Below are 19,514 nucleotides of genomic sequence, written 5' to 3'. Positions count from 1 at the left end.
TGTAACAAAATGTAGTTGGCCGCCTTTCTGGACTCCCGCTTTATTCTGAAAGGCTTACTTCAAGAACTTTATAATGCAAAAACAAAGTTTTCTACCTGTCCTACCTAGACATAAGTGTTGTTAGCTTCCTCTCATCTCTAGTAAGCAATCCTAGACACTGAGGTTCTTTCCAACACTGGCTGTTTTTAAAATCTTAAGGTTCTTTCTAATAATAGTTCACATTTAAAGCTTCTCAAATCAATCACAAAGTTACTTGAAGATGGACAGGGATGGAAAGGTGAAACTTGCAACATATACCCCAGATGCTATATAATCTGTAATGCAACTTCTCACCCAACACGGTTCTAGCTGCACTCCATCCTAAAACTGCTTTGAAAGAAAAAAAATATGTAGGAAATAAATGTATCTTAAAGGCCTCAGTAATCCTATAGCCATTCCTTTCTAGAGTGGTCAATAGACAAATGCTGGGAATATTTCCAGGGTACCTTTCTCTCCATCTGAGGACCAGCAATCACCTAAGCTAATTTACATCGCTAGTAACTCAGGGAATGCTCATTAACATAAAATGCCTTAACTACCTTCACTTTTAATCCCCATAAACTCTGATTATTCATATTTAAAAAATTGTAATAAAGTCAATTCATAAGAGAGAACGTATAACAAAGGTAACCAAGGGGGCTGGGGGCGGGGCGGTGGGTGGACACCGGAATAGGGAGTTACTGTTTAAAGGCAATAGTTTGTTCGGGATGAGAGTGATTCCGCATATGGACAGTGGTACGGGTTGCACAACGCTGCGAATGCACTTAATGGCACTGAACCACATGCGGAAATATGGCTACAATTGTAAATTTCATGCCACAATTTTTAATAATTTGTGGGTAATCATTTGTGCGCCCAACCTTCCCCTCCTCCTCCCCTAGCCGCATCTTTCTTGCAGGTTGACTGTAATGAGGGTGAGTGGGTTCCACGAGGGTCAGAAGACAATGCTTGGAAACTCAACACCAAGGCCTGAAGGCCGGGCTAGAAAAGGTGACGGAGTTTGGAAGCGGGTGAGCCCGCCTTACTGAGTAAAATCGTTCCTTTGGAACACGGAAGAGATGTTTCTTTTTTTATTTTAACCCCCCTACTCTGTCTCCGCGGGTGAGCACTAAGCAGCAGATCCGATCTCTCCACAAATACCTACTGCGCACCTGGGGAGGTGGCCTGGGACTGGCGCCCGGGCCCGAGCGTGGGGCGAGAGGCGGTTCCGACCGCGGCGCTCCCCGCAGGGCGAGGGCGAGGGCGGGGGCGGGGGGACGCGCCGCGGGCCCCCCCTTCCCGGGCCGCCTCGCGCCCTCGCCGGCTCCTACCCGCCCTGGCTACAGTTTGCCCCGCCGGCCGCGCGCCGGAGCCTGCGCGCGCACTGGCTCCCCTCCCCCGCCCGCCCGTCTCGGGAAACGGGGACCCCGGGCGGGGGCAGGAGGAAGCGAAACCACGCGCCCAAGGTCACCCGCCCGGCGAGCGGGGTTCGGCTCGGCGGCTCCGGGGCCCGCGCCGTCGCCTCGCGCGGAGGCCGGGCCTGCGGCCTCTTCGTCGGGGTCGGCCCCAGCCCTGGGGGCCAGGGAGGCTGAGGCCCGCGGCCTCGGAGAAGCGCGCGGCCGCTGGGGCGCCCCTGGGGCCGACGGCGACCCCCGGCACGGCCGGGCCGCCCGCGCCGCGCAGGCCCCGCGGGAAGGCCCGGCCGAGGCCGCGCCGGGGGAAGGCCCCGAGGACCTAACGGGGCGCCGCCGGCCGCAGCGAATGCGCCCGCTGGGGACGGGACGCCGTGAAGGACTCACCCCTTGGGCCCCGGAGCCCCGTTGCCGCTCGGCACGCCGGGCGCGCCGCTCTCCTCCTCCATTTTGGGCTCCGTCGCCGCCACCTCGGCCGCCGCTTCGACCCCTGCCGCCATTTTCTCCGCGTCTGGGCTTTGTGTGAGCGAGCGAGCTCCGCGGCGCTGCGCATGCGCGCCCACGTGACCCGGAGCGACCAGTAACGCCTGCGCGCGCCGCCGCCGGCTCCCGCCCGCCCCCGCCCCGCCCCCGCCCCCGCCGCGCGCAGGCGCGGACGTGACGCTAGTTTTCATTCATTCCCTGCAAAAAACTTGTTCGGCACCTACTGGATTGGAGAAATATCCCCAGCCCCGCCTAACACCCCCCTCCCGACACACACACACACTAGCTCCTAGTCGTTCCCGGCTTCCTGCCATCGGAACTGGGGCGGGGCGGCGAGGACATTTCTGTCGGGGGATTCCTGCAAGTTTTCCTAGAGTATCAAGGAGACCCCCGTCGCCTAAGACTTTCTCACTGACCCCAGCAACCAACACACAGACGCAAAGCTGGGGACTTGGATGTTTCTTGAGTGAATGAACGAGCACAAACCCAAACGTGATGGGAGAAATAAGCTACAGGCCAGGAGACCCCATCACCCTAAACGGGACGCCTTCCTGTCTAAACCTGCAACCCTCCGCCCTGTTCTCAAACCTGATTTCAGGACTGCGTGGAGCAGCCGCCTTGATCCGGCTGGAGGGCAGAGCCGAGGCGTCAGGCTCCCTTCCCCAGTACCTTCTCTCTCTGGAGTCTTTAGAACATTGAAATACCTTACTGGATCTTGCAGAAATTCCCGTCTAACCACCAAACGCGAGTCTCACAAAGGGATTTTTTTTTTCCCTCACAGAATAACTACATTCCATCAGGCTCCAGGGGGTATTTTATCTGCCAAACCCTCCCAACTGCTTAATTCTGCAAGGTGATTTTGATCCAGGTTAAGACCTCCAGGCCCAGAGAATACAGTAAATCCAGCAGCCCAGCCTAATCCAGACACTGAGCCCCACCCTCAACACTAAGTTCCCTTCTCGGCATTATTTCCCAAACAGCCTATCTCACAGAATTTCCTTATCCGCTCATCTTCAAGCCCCTCCTTTTCCCATGCCCCTCCTGAAATCTTCTCTCTTAAATCCCCTTTGTATACCAACACTTCCTTCTGCCATGACCCCACTGAAAACTATTTTAATTCGCCATCCTCCCCAGCAGAACTCTCCTAGACTGGAAGGGCCCCTGGGCCAGGAGCCTCACAAAATTCTGAATCCCCTTGCCCTGCAGAGCACAGAGGTGGGAAGCAGTCAGGATTAGGGAGAGGAATCTGAATCAAAGCTGCTGTACAGGGCCTCCCTGGTGGTGCAGCGGTTGAGCTCTGGGCTGCGAAGCTGCCCACAGCCTCTGCAGCGCCGATTTGATCCCGGCCACTGGCCACCGGCCACCGGGTGAGGGTCCCACATGGCACGCAGACCTCTCCTGCCGGACCCGCTGCTCCCCTCAGCAGTGTATTTCGTCAGTCTGCCTGTTCTGCTCCCTGCTCTGGCTCTGGTGAATTCTCTTACCCTCCCGTACTTCTGACTGTACCCAGTGCTTGTATAAATAAATAAATCTTAAAAAAAAAAAAAAAGCTGCTGTACAAAGAGTCATCTCTCTGATCCCTTTTCCAGTGTGGGTGTGATTGTAGATTAGGGAGGCTGAAAAGACAAAATCTCTTCAGCTTTAACCCAAGCACTGCCCAGATGCCCAGGTTTTCCATATGCTGAACTATTATTTCTTTCACACTTTACCTTTATTTTTTTTTTAATATTTATTTATTTATTTATACAAGCATTGGGTACAGTCAGAAGCGCGGGAGGGTGAGAGAACTCACCAGAGACAGAGCGGGGAACAGAACAGGCAGACTGACGAAATACACTGCTGAGGGGAGCAGTGGGTGGCAGGAGAGGTCTGCGTGCCATGTGGGACCCTTGCCATTGGCTAGGGATCGAACCGGTGCTGCAGAGGCCGCAGGCAGCTTCGCAGCCCAGCGCTCAACCGCTACGCCACCAGGGGAGGCCCGATATTATTTTTCTTTACAGAAGTATATTTTAAATTTTTGCTCTACATCACAGCACATACTGAAAATGATTATTGTAAAAAGTAAATAAGAGGTTGGTGCTATTAAATGTTAAGTTCAGAATGCACGTTGTCAAAGACTCTGAGCCTAGGACTGTTCTCTTTGCTAAGGTCAAGCAAGGGTCATTAAAGACAGTTTGGCACCAAATTTCCATGTAATTGAAAATATCAGAAGAGATATGCAAAGGAAACTGTTTTCTCTTTTCATGATGGCATATCCTGAGGTTCTCTGTATCATCTACAGGGCCACCTCACTCCAGTGTAGGCCTGAGAAAATGACTGCCAGGCCTGTGTGGAGTGAGCAGCTGCAGAATTGAGAAGGGCCCTGAGCACCAGCCAGGCTAATGCCCCTGGCCACGATTCTGTATCTCTGCAGACCATCAGATGCCTACAAGGCCCTGCTTGTCTTTCTTTCCACAACCCCTCTACCCCTGGATCACCCCGGTTCTCTGTGCCACTCTTCCTGCAGGCCACACAGGTTCCCACCTCCAGGCCCTTGCCCTTGACTCTCTACCCCCTCCCCTCCCTTTGGCCTGGCTGGCTTCCCTCATCCTTCCTGTCTGGGACAGAAAAGGTTTTTTTTTTCCTCTGTGGGCAAGGGATTCATGCAGACAGGGATTCATGCAGAAAATAGTACAACATGCCAGACACTGCTAAGCCCATCAGGGATGTGTGACAAGCAACCCCACTACTCTCAGTTTGCTCATCTGCAAATGATTTTAATAAGGGCACCCAGAACCCACCTTTCAGGGCTGCTCTGACTGTTAAATCTGGCCCACTGCAGAGAGCCCTCAAATGTAAAAAGCTCAGAAAATGCTCAAAAGAGAGGTGCTGTTATTAGCATGACCCTAAACTGCTACTTTTCCTGGGTCCTCCTGGTGGGAGAAGCAGAAAGCTCAGCACTGGGTCAACTCCAACTCCATAGGGCTGGGGGACTAAGCCAAAGGCTTCCCACTTCCCTCTGGGTCTTCTCATCTGTAAAACAGACGGACATTACTAGCCACAATAGATGCCTAGCAGGTGAAAACTGTTCTTACGTATATGTACTTTGTAATCATTTCTTATATAACCCTGCTACCTGCCCTTCACTTGAAAACTCCTTTCAGTGTCATAGCAGACCCCCACAAAACCAGTCTCTGGGCAGCCCCTGTCTCCCCACAGTTCCCAGGTTCCTCACTTTGAGACCTCAGTTCAGAAATGTAATTGACAAGTCCATTTTGTCCAGCAAGGGCTCCTTTTATTCATTCGGGGGTAGATTTTTGAAACGCAGTACAACTTGATAAAGTTGAGGGTGCCAAGAAAGCAAGCCTGCCAGGTGCAGAGAATTGCAAGAAGCTTGCGGAACCTCCCAGCCTATGGGTGCCCTCAACTCGCCTCTGGTCACGGCTGCTGGCCCAAAGGGGCCGAGTAGACCTCAGAAAGAGATCAAGGTGCCTGCTCCATCCAAAGCTCAGGACCACATCTATCTGTCCTCCTCGGGTACAAGAGTGTGCAAAACAGCCTGAATGTAGATTCACACAGGATCGCAGAATAGGCTCCGCTCGGCATCTCTTGGCCTAAGAAGCATCTGGCCGTGCAGGAAGGGTCAGGCAGTTTCCGTCCTTCCAAGCGCCAGGGCATTGCTGGCTGCCTCTGGCCCTGCCAGCCCCGCCTTCACACAGGTGTCTCCTCAGCCACCTTCTTCAGGAGTCCAGCTGCCAGTGGGGAGTGCAGAGTGCCCTCAGTGCCGTCTGTGTCCCAGATCTTCAGGCGCACTTTCTGGTTGGTCCTTCTCCACTCGGAGTACAGCTGGCAATGGTAGCGGAAGGAGACCTGGAGGCAGTGTGGAGGTCAGAGGGGGCGCTGGCCAGCCTGCACCCTCAAGAGAGGAAAACTGGGCCCCATAGCACCTACCTTGACCCATACCGGGGCCAGGCTCATGCTTCCAGAAGCAGAGGTGGCATCTGGGCACTGCCACACAGACTGTGCACAATTCACTTGCTTCACTCTCCTGGGCAAACTCCCAGCCAGCATTCAGGGCTCCACTAAGGCAAGAGAGCCTCCAGCAGGGAGGAAGCGCTCTTTCTGTCTCTCAGTAGGTGGGAGTGAAGCGCTAAAGTCTCTTAGAAGGGGTCAAATGTCAATGCATCACGTAATTGCCAAACCTGGGATGCCACCAAGATGTCCTTCAGTACACGAGAGGCTGACTACACGGTGATATAGCCAGACAACGGGATAGTGAGTGCTAAAATGATGGCTTGAAACGAGCTACTGAACCATGGAAAAGACATGGAGGAAACTCACATGCATAACACCAAGTGAAAGCAGCTAGCCTGAAAAGGCTGTCTACGGCGGGCCCAACTATATGGGCTCTGAAAAAGGCAAAACTGGGAGACAGTAAAATATCGCTGGTTGCCAGGAGCTGGAAGAAGAAATAGGCAGAGCACAGGGGATACTCTGGGCAGGCAAAGTCCCTGGCACTCTAAGGGTGGATACAAGTCATGATACATTTGTCAAATCAAGTGGACCCTAATGTCAACTGTGGGCTTGGGGTAATCCAGATGTAGCAAGGTGGGTCTTCAGTTGTAACAAGGTGCCACACTGGTGCCCAGAGGTTAGACTGGGGAGACGGGTAGGGGCAACATGACAACTTGCTACTTTTTGCTCAGTTTTGCCATGGATTTTAACCTGCTCCAAAAAAACCAGTCTGACAGTTTTTTTAATATTTTTTAAAATTAATTTTAAATAAAATTAAAATTTTTAAATAAATGTCCATGGTTCACACCCTTTGGCCAGCAAGTCCCAAAAACATTTGCACTAGTTGTACCCAAAACACTACTCATAAAGGCAATAAAAAGGAAAGGGAGAAAAAAAAGACACTGGAAAGACTCCAGTGCCATCGGAAGGGACTAGCTGAATAAACACGGCACGCCCGTGACTGCTGGCAGCCGCCTTCTTTTCTTTAAAGGACATTAGTAAAGTGCATACAAGCAGCTTGCAAACGGTAGCTACGATAGCTTCGATTTCATCCTATTTGTTGTTGTTGTTGTTGTTTAACACCGGTAGATGCACTGAAAAATAATCGTTGAGGAGGGCAAGTCCCCTCCGCAGGAGGACATTGTTATACCCGAGGGCCGGGCCGGGACTTCGCCCTCTGGCTGCCAGGAACCTGGAACACCAGTCCCACTCCAGCCACTCTCTCCGTCCCAGTTGTTTTTTCTGTGTCTCTCCCCCTCTCCCCCATTTGCTTTCATTTCCCCGCTCTTTCTCTCCAAAGCTTTGAGTCAATCTCCTTTTCTCCCTCCCCAGCCCAGGCCTATCTCAGTGGGCTCAAGATGGCGGGGTCTGCACGCAGCACTGGGGACCAGGAGCCCTTGTATCCGTGGAACAGAAAGGTCACCAGGACCCTGGTGGGGCTCAGAATCTGGGAACTGCAGGACCCTCTGCAGAGACAGGCAGGGAGGCCCCATGCCATGGCCCAAACCCCTGGCCTGACTGCTCCACAGCCAGACCCTCAAGGCCTGTCCCTGGCTGGCAGCCACTCACCAGCGTCCAGAGGACATAGATGGTGAACAGGGCGATGGTGAGGGCGATCAGCCCCACAGCCTCGAGCCTGCTGTGGACCCGGAGGTGGTCCTGGGCCCCGCGCAGGCACAGCCAGCCAGAGATGGCCGCCAGCGGCGTGATGAACAGGAAGCACACCATGTCGCAGCACAGAGTTCGCTTCTCTGTCCGAGGCCCTGGATCCTTCAGCCACTGTGGGGGAGACAGGAAGAGGCTGCAAAGGGGGCTACACTCCACCCTCCATTAGTCCCTGTCTGGGAGCAGGGTGTGGACCTGTAGGCCCCATGCCTCCCTCTGCTGAGGCCCACCTCGATGGGGGGGACCCTGCCGGACCAGCTCCCTCCCGGCACCTCCCTCCAGCCTTTCCTTCTTTCAAATACTTGTTGGGCCTCTCTTGAATCAGGCCTGACTGTGAGGCATTTTTGCCCATATTACAGATAGGGAAACAAAGGCACAGAGGAGCCGACTCCTTTGTGCAAACTCACACCGCTGGTCATCCACAAAGCCAGGACCAGACTCAGGCAGTCTCACTCAGGACTCCGCGCGCCCCAGCTGCCACTCCATGCTGCCTGCCCCAGAGGACGCACCCATGGACCCAGGCTTCACTCATGAAATGATGGTGAAAAGGAAAGAAAGGGTTCCCCACCCGCCAGGATCCCATGCCTGCGAGGGGAGGGATGACATAGGGTGTGTGGTCAGGAGGGGAAGGCCTGGCTGAGGAGGTGACAGGGAGGAAAACTGAAGGAGCCACATGAAGAAGACAGGAGACAGTGCTCTAGGCCGTGGGAACAGCAAATGCAAAGGCCCAAGGTGGTCTAGAGAGGTACAGCAGGCAGGACGCCCAGGCAGCTGGGGCATGAGGACCCAAAGGGGGCGGGGTGCAGGCCAGGTCTGGCTCGCTCTCTCCCAATGCTTTCGTATGCTCCCCGCTTCTGGGTGGGCTGGGGGCCTTTCCAGGGCCGCACCCCTCAGTCCAGTGACATCATCCTGCAGTTCTCAGCCGACCCCTGCCAAGCTGGGCTGGGGGGGAACCTGGAGGGTGTCCAGGCTGGAAATGGCCCTGTCAACCAGATCCATTCCACTAGGGCTAAAGGCTAAGGTCCTGAGCACATGCAACAGAGCCCAGTGTGGCCGCTAATGCCTCCTTCTGGGCCACTCTCCTCCTGCTTTAACTAGCTCCACTCCAGCCACTTGGCTTTCATCAAGAACTCCAAACTTTTCCGGTCCCAGGCCTTTGCACTTGTGCCCTCTGCCAGGACCATCCTTCCCCGGGGTCTTGGCATCGCCGGCTCAGGTCTCAGCTTCAGGGAGTCACCTGAAGTGACCAAAACAGGGAGCGTCATCGGGTCTCTCAGGGCTGGAACTTTGGGCAGGGTTCCCACCCCCATTGCAGATTCACACCTGGGTAGAGAGAGTCTTGAGGGCCACCCAGTCAAGAAGTTGCTGCCCACCCCACTCCCAGCCCCCCAGGGCTGTTTCCTCTTCCAACCCAGCCCTGCCTTCCTCCCCTCTGCCCACTCCAAACTCAGGCTCCCCAGCGTACCTCTGTGAGGGGCCGGGGCCGCTTCTCTACCGCAAACTCCGTGTGGCACAGCTCGCAGTAACTGGTGTTGGACGAGGACAGCCACCTCTCCAGACAGCTTTTGTGCACGGCGCCCAGCGTGCCGGTGCAGTCGCACGGGGACAGCAAGCTCTCCCCATTGGCTCCCTCATGGCAGATGCGGCAGAAGGGGCCGTCACTAGACACAGGTGGAAGGTGTGAGCAACGATCGGCTTCCCGCCCGCAGCGCCTTCACTACCAAGGGGGGCGTAAGCTCAGCGTCGCTGTGTTGCTGCCCAGCAGCTCCTACTCATCCTCTAGCACTGAGTTCCTCGTGTCCTTCCCTTTGGGAAGCCTTCCCAGACCCCCACAGGTAGTGGTGGGGCTCTCCCAGGATTCCTGTGGCAACTTTGTAGGCCAGAGGGAAACACCTCTCCCACTTGCCTGCTCAGTGTCCACTCCTTTTCCTGTAATGCCAGCTGACTGTTTGTCCTGGGTAACCACCCCGCTCTCTATTGGTTCTCAAGGACAAGGGCAGAGCTGGCGACATCCTGGTGACCGCAGGCCACAGTCACAGGGACCGCTCAGGGAAGCACAAGGGTGATGCAATCCGAGCCCTGAGAATCAATTCCTGAAATCGCCCCCTAGTCTCCACCACTCCAGGCAGCAAGGCTGATGACAGTCTGCAGCTGCTGGCGGCTTGGTCACCACATGGACTCTGTGAAAGATGCCACGTGGAGAACAGAGGAAAGTAGTGCTAGGAGGAGGGGGAGGCAGGGACTTCAGGACATCATCAGGGCCCTGGACGCAGCCACGCCTGAAGGCTTCCTGGCCGGAACCCCGTGCTCCTCTGTCCCAGAGAGGGTGGGAAAACAGACATAAAAGACATCCACAGGAAACCACTTTGGGGAAGTCTCAGCCCAGCCCAGTCTCTGGGGGTGCTGGGTCCTTCCTGGGGCAGTTCAGGAGGCAGGGGGTGTGGCCTTGGTGGACCCAGAGGCTGTCCAGCGCATGAGTCATTGTTTTCCAGTCATCTCTGCCTAAGAAAGCAGACTGTGGGAACATACAAGGAGGCGCGGCCAGAGAGCTGTTTTCCAGATAAAGCCAGGGTCCCCTCTGAAGTGTTCTTCCCTCCTTCTCTCAGTCTCCCGTGCTGTGGGGCAGGGCCCAGCTGCTCTGAAACCCGACAGCCCACAGACCCTTCCCGTCTACTTTTTCCTATGTCAGAACACTGATCCCTCAACCTGACACCCTCCCCCACCCGACCACCACCCACCACCACCCACATGAAATAGTAACAGGAAAGAAACTCCTGCTGCGGAAGCCAACCCTGGGAAGTAGAAGTGATGAGAACCTACAGGGAGAATAACGTCAGTTTGGGTTTGTCTCAGAAAAGTCTACCTTGGAAACCCTACCTTGCGAGGTCAAAGAACACAAGCTGACTGACTAGCGAGCGCTTCTGAGGTATCGCGAACTACTACAGCGAGACAACTTGGATTCGTGTGTCTCATTCTCGCAGGGAGCCTGTGAAGACGCGGCTACTTTTGCCCACGTTTTACAGCTAGGACAGCTGAGGCGTTGAGGGCCTAACTCATTCACGCACACTCACGCAGCTGGCAGTCTACAAAGCCAGGATCTAACCCAGGAAATCTCGCCCAGGGCCCTATACCCAGGGCCACTGCGCTCCACTGCTGTCACAGGGGCAGGGCCGCGAGAAATGGGCTTCGCTCGTGACATTCCAGCAGGGAGATAACTCGAATGACACCTATGAGGAGGAAAAGGGGATAGGGGAATAAATGAGACATTCACAGACGCCCACCGGGCTGTCCAGAAAATGCCCCAAGAGCAAGAGGGGAGAGAGTGAGCAGGAAGGAAACAGAAGTCATGGGAAAGCAGCAGCAAGGGGCAGCCGGGAGGAAGTGCTGGGCGTGTAGAGATGCTCCGGGAGCTTCGAAAATGGTCTGGGCCCCTCACGGCCTGGTGGGCACAGCACCAAAGGCTGAGAGGGACCAGAGGGGGTTCAGCTGCTGGCCCCAAGCCTGAGCCTTTGTGGACTGTCCTGAGCTCCAGAGACACTTCCTGAGCCTTCCTTTTTGGCCTTCACAGGTTTCAGGATTCAGAACTTTCTGTCCCACCTCATCCCTGACATATGCCACTAAGAAACAAGTCTGCTTTGAAGCAAAATGGAAGGCTGATATTTAGGGTCATGTGACCAACTAAGGTGCTGGGTGTGAGATCTTCAAGTGCCACCCCCGATGCTCTCAAGTAGCAGAGGCTGGCTAGGGGGAGGAGGTACAGGGTGAGAGAAGGGAGTGTACTGACCAGCTTGCATCACCTCTGCCAAACCCAGGATGTCCCAGTGACAGCAGAAGCATCCTCATTTACTCCCTGGGAGACTGGCCAGAGGGCTCCTTGGAAGGCCCGATCCCTGGATGACAGGTGATGGCCCTTGGGAACAGCGGCCTTCTCTCTAGGAAGGGCTTAGACTGAATTCCATCAAAAGGCAGAGAGGAGAAGCCACTAGCAGAGGCCAGCCGCCAGGGACCTGGAGGCCCTGTGGTTTCAGTGGGTGGGGCCATCCTGGCCATCGGTCAGATCACAGAAGGGTTGACCTGCTGTCCCACACTTGGGTCTTAAAAAGCTGCAGGAGAGGTTTGGTGAGACTGAACAAGCTTCTCCCTGAGTGGGAACCCTAGGTTCAAGCCACACCTCTGCTCAGTGACACTGGCAGATGTCTGCCTCCCCCAGATCTCAGTTTTCCCAAGTTTCAAAATGGAGTGTGGGGCAAGGTGGTCAGCTCAGGAACCCATGGAAAGACACATGAGCTTCAGGCAGCCTCCTCCCTGACCCCTACTCAGCAGCCCTGCCTAGGACACCCCTGGGCCCACCAAGGGTCCCTGCACTTCCAGCCTGGCTAGGCCATCGCAGAGGCCATCCTGCCTTTAAGGTATCTGATGTCGATAGAGACAGAAAAAAACAAAACCCTAGAGGATGCCCAGAGGCCTCCCAATCTCCTCTGGGCTCTGGAAAGGCGTCTTGCAGGAAGTGACGCCAGGCAAAGACTGAGGGGATGAGTAGCAGTGAGCGCCCTCCAAAGCACAGCAGTTTCCATCTGTTCCTTTTTATGGCTGAGTGAAAAGTTTATGAATTTATTCTGATACATGCTACAAAATGGATGAACCTTGAAGACACTATGCTGAGTGAAATGAGCCAGACATAAAAGGCCAAATCATATGAAGTCCCTAAGTTGTCAAATCCATAGATACAGACAGCGCAGGAGGTGGCAGGTGTGTGAGTGTATGTGTGTGTGTTAGTGTTTAATGGGGAAAGAGTTTCAGTTGGGAAGATGAAAAGTGTTCTGGATAGGGAGGGTGGAGGTGGCTGCACATCATGAAAGTACTTAATGCCACCGGACTATACACTGACAAATGGTTAAAATGGTAAATTTATGCTATGCACATTTTAACACAACCAAAAAAGAAAAAAAGTTGGACAAAAGAAGTTTGTGGATGACATCTTCAAGGTATGGAACTGACCTAAGTGCCCTTAAACAGACGAGTAGATGAAGAAATGGTGGAATACTACACAGCTGTCAAAAAGATGAAAGAGTGTCTTTTGGGACAAAATGGATGAACCATGAGGTGATCTGTTAAGTGAACTAAGTCAGAAACTGAAAGATAGATATTGGACAGTATCACTCATCTGTGGAATATAAATTAACCAAAAAATATACACAGGCAAAATACAGCAGGAATAAATGTTGGACCCAGTGAAAGAATTTAAAGGTTACCAGAGGGAGCAGGGGGAAGGAACATGGTGTGTTTGTGGTGGGGGGGGTTGGCACCAGTGATTTGGTGGCAGGTGACTGGGACATGTACACAAATGGAGCAGCAAAAATGTACCCCCAAAAGTGAAACAAAACAAAGTTTGCGAATTAAAGCAAACATAAAGATAATGACAACACTTCAAACCTGAAAAACTGGTGTCTAAATTGTAGAGCGTTAAATGGATTTAAATCTGCACAGCACTTCCTTACAACTCACCCTCTTGGAACTGTGGACAAAGTGGTGAACGGGGCAGACCCATGTCACAGACAGGCTGAAAGGCGGTGCCCAGGCTTAGCCACGTTTACCTAGTGCTGATGACGTGGCAAAGCTCCTCTCCGGCACTTGATGTAAACCATGGCAACGGACTGTCGGAACAACTCATAAGGAAGGTGGCCCCGTTTCAGACATGTGCAGATGAAGTAACTTGTCCCAAGCAACACAAGGAGAGAGGCCTACACTCAGGTTTGAGCCCAAGTACCTCAAATGCACCATCTACAAGCCTAACGCTTCCCTAAATGGTCTCCCCAAAGCACTAACAACTGGGCAACACTGCAGCTTCACAGTTTACGTAATTATCTGGAATGTCACCTTCTCTTGAAGAATCCAACCTGCAACCTGCACGTCCACTCCCAGTGGGGACCACTGTTTGGCTCCTTGCTCTGGCTTATGTGCCCACCTCTCCCCTCTAGAGGGGTGGATTTCTAAGCCCGCACTGGAAGGAAATCACTTGGCCCGGAGAGCAAGGGGGCAAAGGCAAGGTCACCTGCTCAGTCACCACTCACCTTGGCGTGTCCAAGGCCCGGATGACGGTCGAGAGAAGCCGGCCGTCCCTAGAAGTCACCTGCGCCACATACTGGGGTGGCCCAAGGCCAGTGGCCTCCACAACCTTGGAGAAGGCGGGGCTGCTGGAGCAGTCACACAAGGACCCTGGGAGGTGGCAGCAATCACCGGTCGTCATGGCCACAGGGAGCCCCAAGTCCTCAGGGCCCGAAGCCCATGGTCCCAGGGGCCTGGGGAGAGCCCAGCAGGGAAGTTAAGCGCAAGGTCAGCCAATTGACAGCCTGGGTCTGACTCCAACTCTTGGAGCTTCAGTCGCCTGATCTGTAAGAAAGGGTTTGGAGGCAGCTGTGAGGATTCACCGTGACGACACACACAGCTCGGGCCACAGCAGCAGGTGGTGCTATCTTTAAATCCTACCAGAAAAGCAAGCCTGGCCAACTCCTCAGAGTTTGCAGCCCACCCCCAATATTACCTTTCCAGATGGGGAAACAATACCTAACAGTTAGTGAGCACCTACTGTGTGCCAGCCCTGTCCTTGGAATCTCCCAGGGCCACAACCGTGTTCGCCAACCACATAGAACTTGCTCTGTGAGGACGGGCTCAGAGCACACACGCCTGCCTGTGGGTGGGGCAGAGCTGAGCCACAGCTTGGCCTACAGGCCAGGGCAGCCTCAACTTCTTATACCACAGGCCATGGAAGAAGTGGTCCAGGCTGGGGGGCACTGTGGCAGCCCCTGTCCCTAAGAGAGTCAGTGGGAGCCTTGGCAGCGACCTGAGTCAGCCCTGGATGACGTCAGCAGGACTCTGTCCCCCACCCCCGGGTCTGACCAGCCTATGGGACTCTTGGCAACTCCTCTTCCAGCCAAGCAGCAGCCAATGAGACTTCTGTGTCTCCCTCTGAGGACATTATGAAAGTCACAGAGGCCTCTCTAGGTGGCCCCATGAAGTCAGTGTGGGTGCCCCAGAGCCAATGCAATACAAATACCCCACTTGTTTCATCCTCGGCCCTTTGTCTCCCAGAGAGGATACCCCATAGTCAGCTTCCACCAGCACCTGCAAGTCGAAATCTGAGGCCCAAAGGAGAGAGGGGAGCAGCTTAAGTTATTTTTTTTTTTTTTTTATAGAGGCATTTTTTTTATTTATTTATTTATTATTTGTTTGTTTTGTTTTTTTTTGTTTATACATGCACTGGGTACAGTCAGAAGCGCGGGAGGGTGAGAGAATTCACCAGAGCCAGAGCGGGGAGCAGAGCAGGCAGAAGGACTGAAGTACACTGCTGAGGGGAGCAGCGGGCGGCAGGAGAGGTCTGCGCGCCATGTGGGACCCTCCTCCGGTGGCCGGGGAGCAGCCGGGGATTGAACCGGCGCTGCAGAGGCTGCGGGCAGCTTCGCAACCCAGCGCTCAACCGCTGCGCCACCGGGGAGGCCCACAGCTTAAGTTATTGACCAACTTTTTGCACCAGGGTCGGCCCCGTCAGATCAATGGCCTCTGAACAGCTGAGCCAGCAGGCCTTCCCAGCCCAACATGTCTTCCCAACCTCCACAGTTGGGCGCCTGCAGGCCAGATAAGCAAACATCAGCCCAGAGGCAGGAGGAGCCCAGGAGGAAGGCTGCAGGACCAAGATAACGTCCCTGGGGCTGTGACCAAGCCAGCAGCATGGTGGATGCTGCCGTCCTCCCTCCCGAGTGCCTGCACCCAGAACGCACCCAGAACGCACCCAGAACGACCAGCTCAGGGCTCAGAGATGGGCTAGGAAGCCGCTGGGCTCACCACGAGCATGCGGGAATGCAGGCAGAGGAGACTCCATGCCTTCTACCCCTTCAAGGATCAGTCTTAACATTTCTGCAAGTAACTGGGCATGAGGACAATCATCACAACTCCTGCACATCAAGTTCAGCTGCTTCTTTTACTACTTGGGGCAGGCGGGTGGGTGGGCAGGGAGGAAACCACTGTTAAATCTGCTAATGCAAAGTCTACAAGTAGCCACAATAGTAATAGCAGCTACTGTTTATTAAGAACCTACCGCATGCCGGGCACTCGCTAAGCTCACTGAACCCTAAACAGTTGCTCCAAGTGTCCTCTTCAAAGGTTACCTGCTGGAGAAGCCTCCCCTGACCACCCTGGCCAAAATGTCTCTGCTGTCCAATTACTGCCCAAACTGAATGTACCCCTCTCTGAATGTTCTTTTTTTTGTTAATCTACTTGTTTAACCACATCTACCTTCCACTCTTCCACAAGCCCTGCAAGGGGGCGGGGGGGCTGGCTTGGACTTGCTTGTTACCCTCCCCAGTAGCTAGCCCTGTGTCTGGCAGAGTCACTGCAATAATTTCTGAGCCTCAACTCTGTGTAAAAGCAGGGTAAGGGGCGCAGCGGTTGAGCGCTGGGTTGCGAAGCTGCCCCGCGGCCTCTGCGGCGCCGGTTCGATCCCCGGCTGCTCCCCGGCCACCGGAGGAGGGTCCCACATGGCGCGCAGACCTCTCCTGCCGCCCGCTGCTCCCCTCAGCAGTGTACTTGGGTCCTTCTGCCTGCTCTGCTCCCCGCTCTGGCTCTGGTGAATTCTCTCACCCTCCCGCGCTTCTGACTGTACCCAGTGCATGTATAAACAAACAAACAAACAAATAAATAAATAAAACATGCCTCTATTAAAAAAAAAAAAAAAAAAAGTAACCTCCCTATTTAAAAAAAAAAAAAAAAAAAAAAAAAAAAAGCAGGGTAAGGGAACTAGGTCTCTTGCCCTCCCTACCCCGGCCTCCATGGCGGCGATGAGAGAGTTTTAGAGATTAGAGGCCCATGCAAACCAAAGAGTCCTGGGGGCCTCCCTGGTGGCTCAGGGGTTAAAGTCTCAATGCTATCAAGCTATTGCCAGCCACTGCAGCACGAGTTCAATCCCCGATCCGGCAGGGAGCAACCCACATGGCGTGGCAGACCTCTCCTGTCTCCTCACTGCTCCCCATCAGCAGTGTATTTCGTCAGTCTGCATGTTCTGTTCCCCGCTCTGTCTCTGGTGAATCCTCTCACTCCCCCACACTTCTGGCCTGCACCCTAGCTCTTGCATGCATAAAACAACAACAACAAAGAAGCCCGGACTTGGAAGATGTCAAACTTGCGGCTGGCGCAAGGAAAGGATGGCTACAGACTAGACTTAGCCCTGGAGCTGCTGAGATGGAAGAGTGAGCTAATGCTTCAAGCAAACTTGGCCCTGTGCCCAGAAAATGGATTTCAGCTAGTCTTCATAACAAACATACACAGAAGTCCAATAATTACCACCATTTGACAGCTAAGGAGACTCAGGCTCAAAGAGAGGCAGCTACTTGCCCAAGGTCACACAGCTAAGATGGGACTGTGCAAGAATTTGAACTTAGCCCAGTTAGTGGGTTCTTTTTTTTTTTCTTTTTTATGTTTTCATTTATTTATTTGTTTGTTTGTTTGTTTGTTTATACATGCACTGGGTACAGTCAGAAGTGCGGGAGGGTGAGAGAATTCACCAGATCCAGAGCGGGGGTCAGAGCAGGCAGAAGGACCGAAGTACACTGCTGAGGGGAGCAGCGGGCAGCAGGAGAGGTCTGCGCGCCATGTGGGACCCTCCTCCAGTGGCCGGGGAGCAGCCGGGGATCGAACCGGCGCCACAGAAGCTGCGCGCAGCTTCACAGCCCAGCGCTCAACCGCTGCGCCACCGGGGAGGCCCAGTTAGTGGGTTCTTTAAGTCCTGACTGTCATTGATGCTGTGTGTCATGGGACAAGTCACTTTGCTTCTCTGGGTCTCATCCTTCTCCTAGGTCAAATGAGTTGACAGAGCTGGTGGATAGTGTCTGCTGAGGGGCTTCGTGAAAAGGAGCCCCATAGCTCAATTCCACCAACAGAGCTCATCCTTGGCTAGACCTGTCCGGGGGCATTGGGGCACCTCAACATTTCCACACCAGCCTAAAACTGAGGCAAGAGGAGTCAAAGGGCTCTAATTCCCACAGTTTTGGGCAAGCTGTTTTACTCTCTGGGCTTGTTTTCTCATCTGCAAAATGGGGGACAAGGCTTCCCTGGTGGGACAAGGGGTTAAGATGCAACCTATGAGGCTACCCAGAGCCACTGCAGCACGAGTTCCATCCCTGGCCAGAGAGCTATCCACATGGTGCAGCAGACCTCTCCTGACTCACCCGCTACTCCCCTCAGCAATGTATTTCAGTCAGTCTGCCTGTTCTGTTCCCCACTCTGGTGAATCCTCTCACCCCCCACCACCTCTGGCCTTTACCCCAGTTCTTGTATGCATAGTAAATAAATCTTTAAAAAAATAAAATAAAATGGGGGACATAATGATATGCAGCTCATACATCTGTAAATATTAAGAAGTTGATGAGTATTAGCTCTTGTGATAATTAGTGTCATTAACTTAAAGAGTTGTTGGGAAAGTTGAATGAGACAAGACACAACCAGTACCTGGCAAACAGCAAATGCTCAATAAACTATAACTTGTTTTCTAGGACAAATGTGGAGCCTGTGAAATTCATTCATTCCGCTTCTCTCACCAGAAGCCCCCCCCCCCCCGCCCCTCAGTACTTCCACCACCCTGTACTGGAGCCAGGTCCTAACCCCAGCTCTGCTCTTTATTGCTGTGCAGCCCTAGGGAAAGCACTCTACTTCTCTGAGCTTCAGTCCCCTCGTCGGTATAAGAGGGAACATTTCCTGCATCTATTTTTGTCCCTAGAGAACCAAATAAGCTAATCATGTAAATTCTGGCTACCCCATTTTTAGTTACCCAGGCACACTGCTAAACTAAGTCCTTGGCACACAGCATCTGGCTCACTATAAAAGTCACTGTTTTCCGGCAGAGCCCCTGGGAGAACGCGGCTGGGGAGGACGCGGCTGCCCACCGGCCGCCGGCACGCAGGGCGCCCTCCTCCACGCCGCCTCCGGGCCCCCAAATAGCCCCACTGCTGGGCGCTGGGATGACCCGGTTTCACAAACAGGGAAACCAAGGCTCGGGGGCAGCTCCTGTGCGCGGACCCCCGGGGGCCCCCGCCGCCCTGGAGGCGGGACGGCGGTGCCCCGGTTCCGAGAAGGGCTGAGGCCGCGGGTCCGAGCCCGGCCGTCCCGCCCGGGGGGCGAGGCTCGGGCCTCGAATCCCGGGCCAGCCCGCCTGCCCGCACCTCTCCCGCCCCCCAAGCGCCGGCCCGTGCCTACCTGCCCCACGGCCGGGCCGGGCGGCCGCGCAGGCGCCCCCGCTCGCTCTGGCCCCGGTCCCGGCCCGGCCGGTCCCGCCTGCGCTGCCCGTACCGCTCCGGCCCGCACCTGCGTCGGGACACCGCCCGCAGGGCCACTGGGCCGCCGACCAATGGCGACCGCGTCTCGCCAGCATTAGCCAATCGCCGTGCACGTCCCGCCTCGGAAGGCGGGGCTGGAGGCGGTAGGGACGTCCTGGACCGCACGGCCCCGCGGCGCCGCAGCTGCTGGCTCCGCCCCTGCCGCGTCCAGGCCGCACCCCCAGGCCCGGCCCCGCCCCCAGGCCCGGCCCCGCCCCCGGCTCGGGGCGCGAGCGGAGCTGGTGGCGCCACCTGCCGACGACTGGGGATTGTTCATAAAACCGTTAGCGCGCGCAGAGCGACACCCCGCACAGCGAGGTGCAGAGTTGATCGCCTCCCCCGTGGGTCCCGCAGTCTTGGGGTCATACGATCACATGTTACAAGAAGAAACAGAAGCCTAGAGAGGTTAGCGTTGTCGACTAAGATAAATATCTTTGCCCTCATGGGCTTCAAGCTAGGCACTGAGACATTAAACAACAATTTGCATTTGTCTAATGTTGCCTCAGGATTTATGCATTTGGCACAGGAATTGCAAAGTGAGATTGTGTTCTTAGTGCATGTGTCAGGAGGCACAGGATGTTGA

The 19,514-nt window shown here is 54.7% G+C and overlaps 2 protein-coding genes across 13 annotated transcripts in view; both read right to left on the bottom strand.

Moving 5' to 3' along the window:
- The window catches only part of HNRNPM (heterogeneous nuclear ribonucleoprotein M), a 263,350-nt gene that overhangs the window by 35,937 nt on the left and 207,899 nt on the right, over positions 1–19,514 (bottom strand). Inside the window, exon 1 of one of the 10 annotated variants that reach the window (XM_037504858.1) lies at positions 1,818–1,964. The exons of 8 other annotated variants lie outside the window; for them this stretch is intronic. In XM_037504858.1, coding sequence (XP_037360755.1) covers positions 1,818–1,930 — 113 coding nt within the window. In that variant the 5' untranslated portion in view covers positions 1,931–1,964. Of the gene's footprint in view, positions 1–1,817; positions 1,965–19,514 lie in introns of those variants that run through there. One more of the 10 variants, XM_037504861.2, reaches the window with a different exon arrangement.
- MARCHF2 (membrane associated ring-CH-type finger 2) lies at positions 4,615–18,861 on the bottom strand. 3 transcript variants are annotated; one of them, XR_008550992.1, is made up of 6 exons: positions 18,813–18,861; positions 13,643–13,961; positions 9,037–9,232; positions 7,476–7,685; positions 5,844–6,094; positions 5,725–5,762 (listed from the first exon to the last, which is right to left on the bottom strand). XR_008550992.1 is itself a non-coding variant. In XM_037504856.2 (5 exons), the coding sequence occupies exons 2-5, from the start codon at positions 13,816–13,818 to the stop codon at positions 4,788–4,790; spliced, it is 720 nt and encodes a 239-aa protein (XP_037360753.1). In that variant the 5' UTR covers positions 13,819–13,961; positions 18,813–18,861; the 3' UTR covers positions 4,615–4,787. The 3 variants fall into 3 exon arrangements, 2 of the variants coding, with proteins under 2 accessions (XP_037360753.1, XP_037360752.1); XM_037504856.2 differs by lacking the exons at positions 5,725–5,762; positions 5,844–6,094 and adding an exon at positions 4,615–4,925; XM_037504855.2 differs by lacking the exon at positions 5,844–6,094 and having other exon boundaries at positions 4,978–5,762.

Source organism: Talpa occidentalis, unplaced genomic scaffold (assembly GCF_014898055.3).
Source record: "Talpa occidentalis isolate TD23 unplaced genomic scaffold, MPIMG_talOcc4v2.1 talOcc4.12, whole genome shotgun sequence".
NCBI lineage: Eukaryota > Metazoa > Chordata > Mammalia > Eulipotyphla > Talpidae > Talpa > Talpa occidentalis.
Note: the sequence above shows the minus strand (reverse complement) of the source record. Positions and strands in the feature narration are given on the sequence as shown.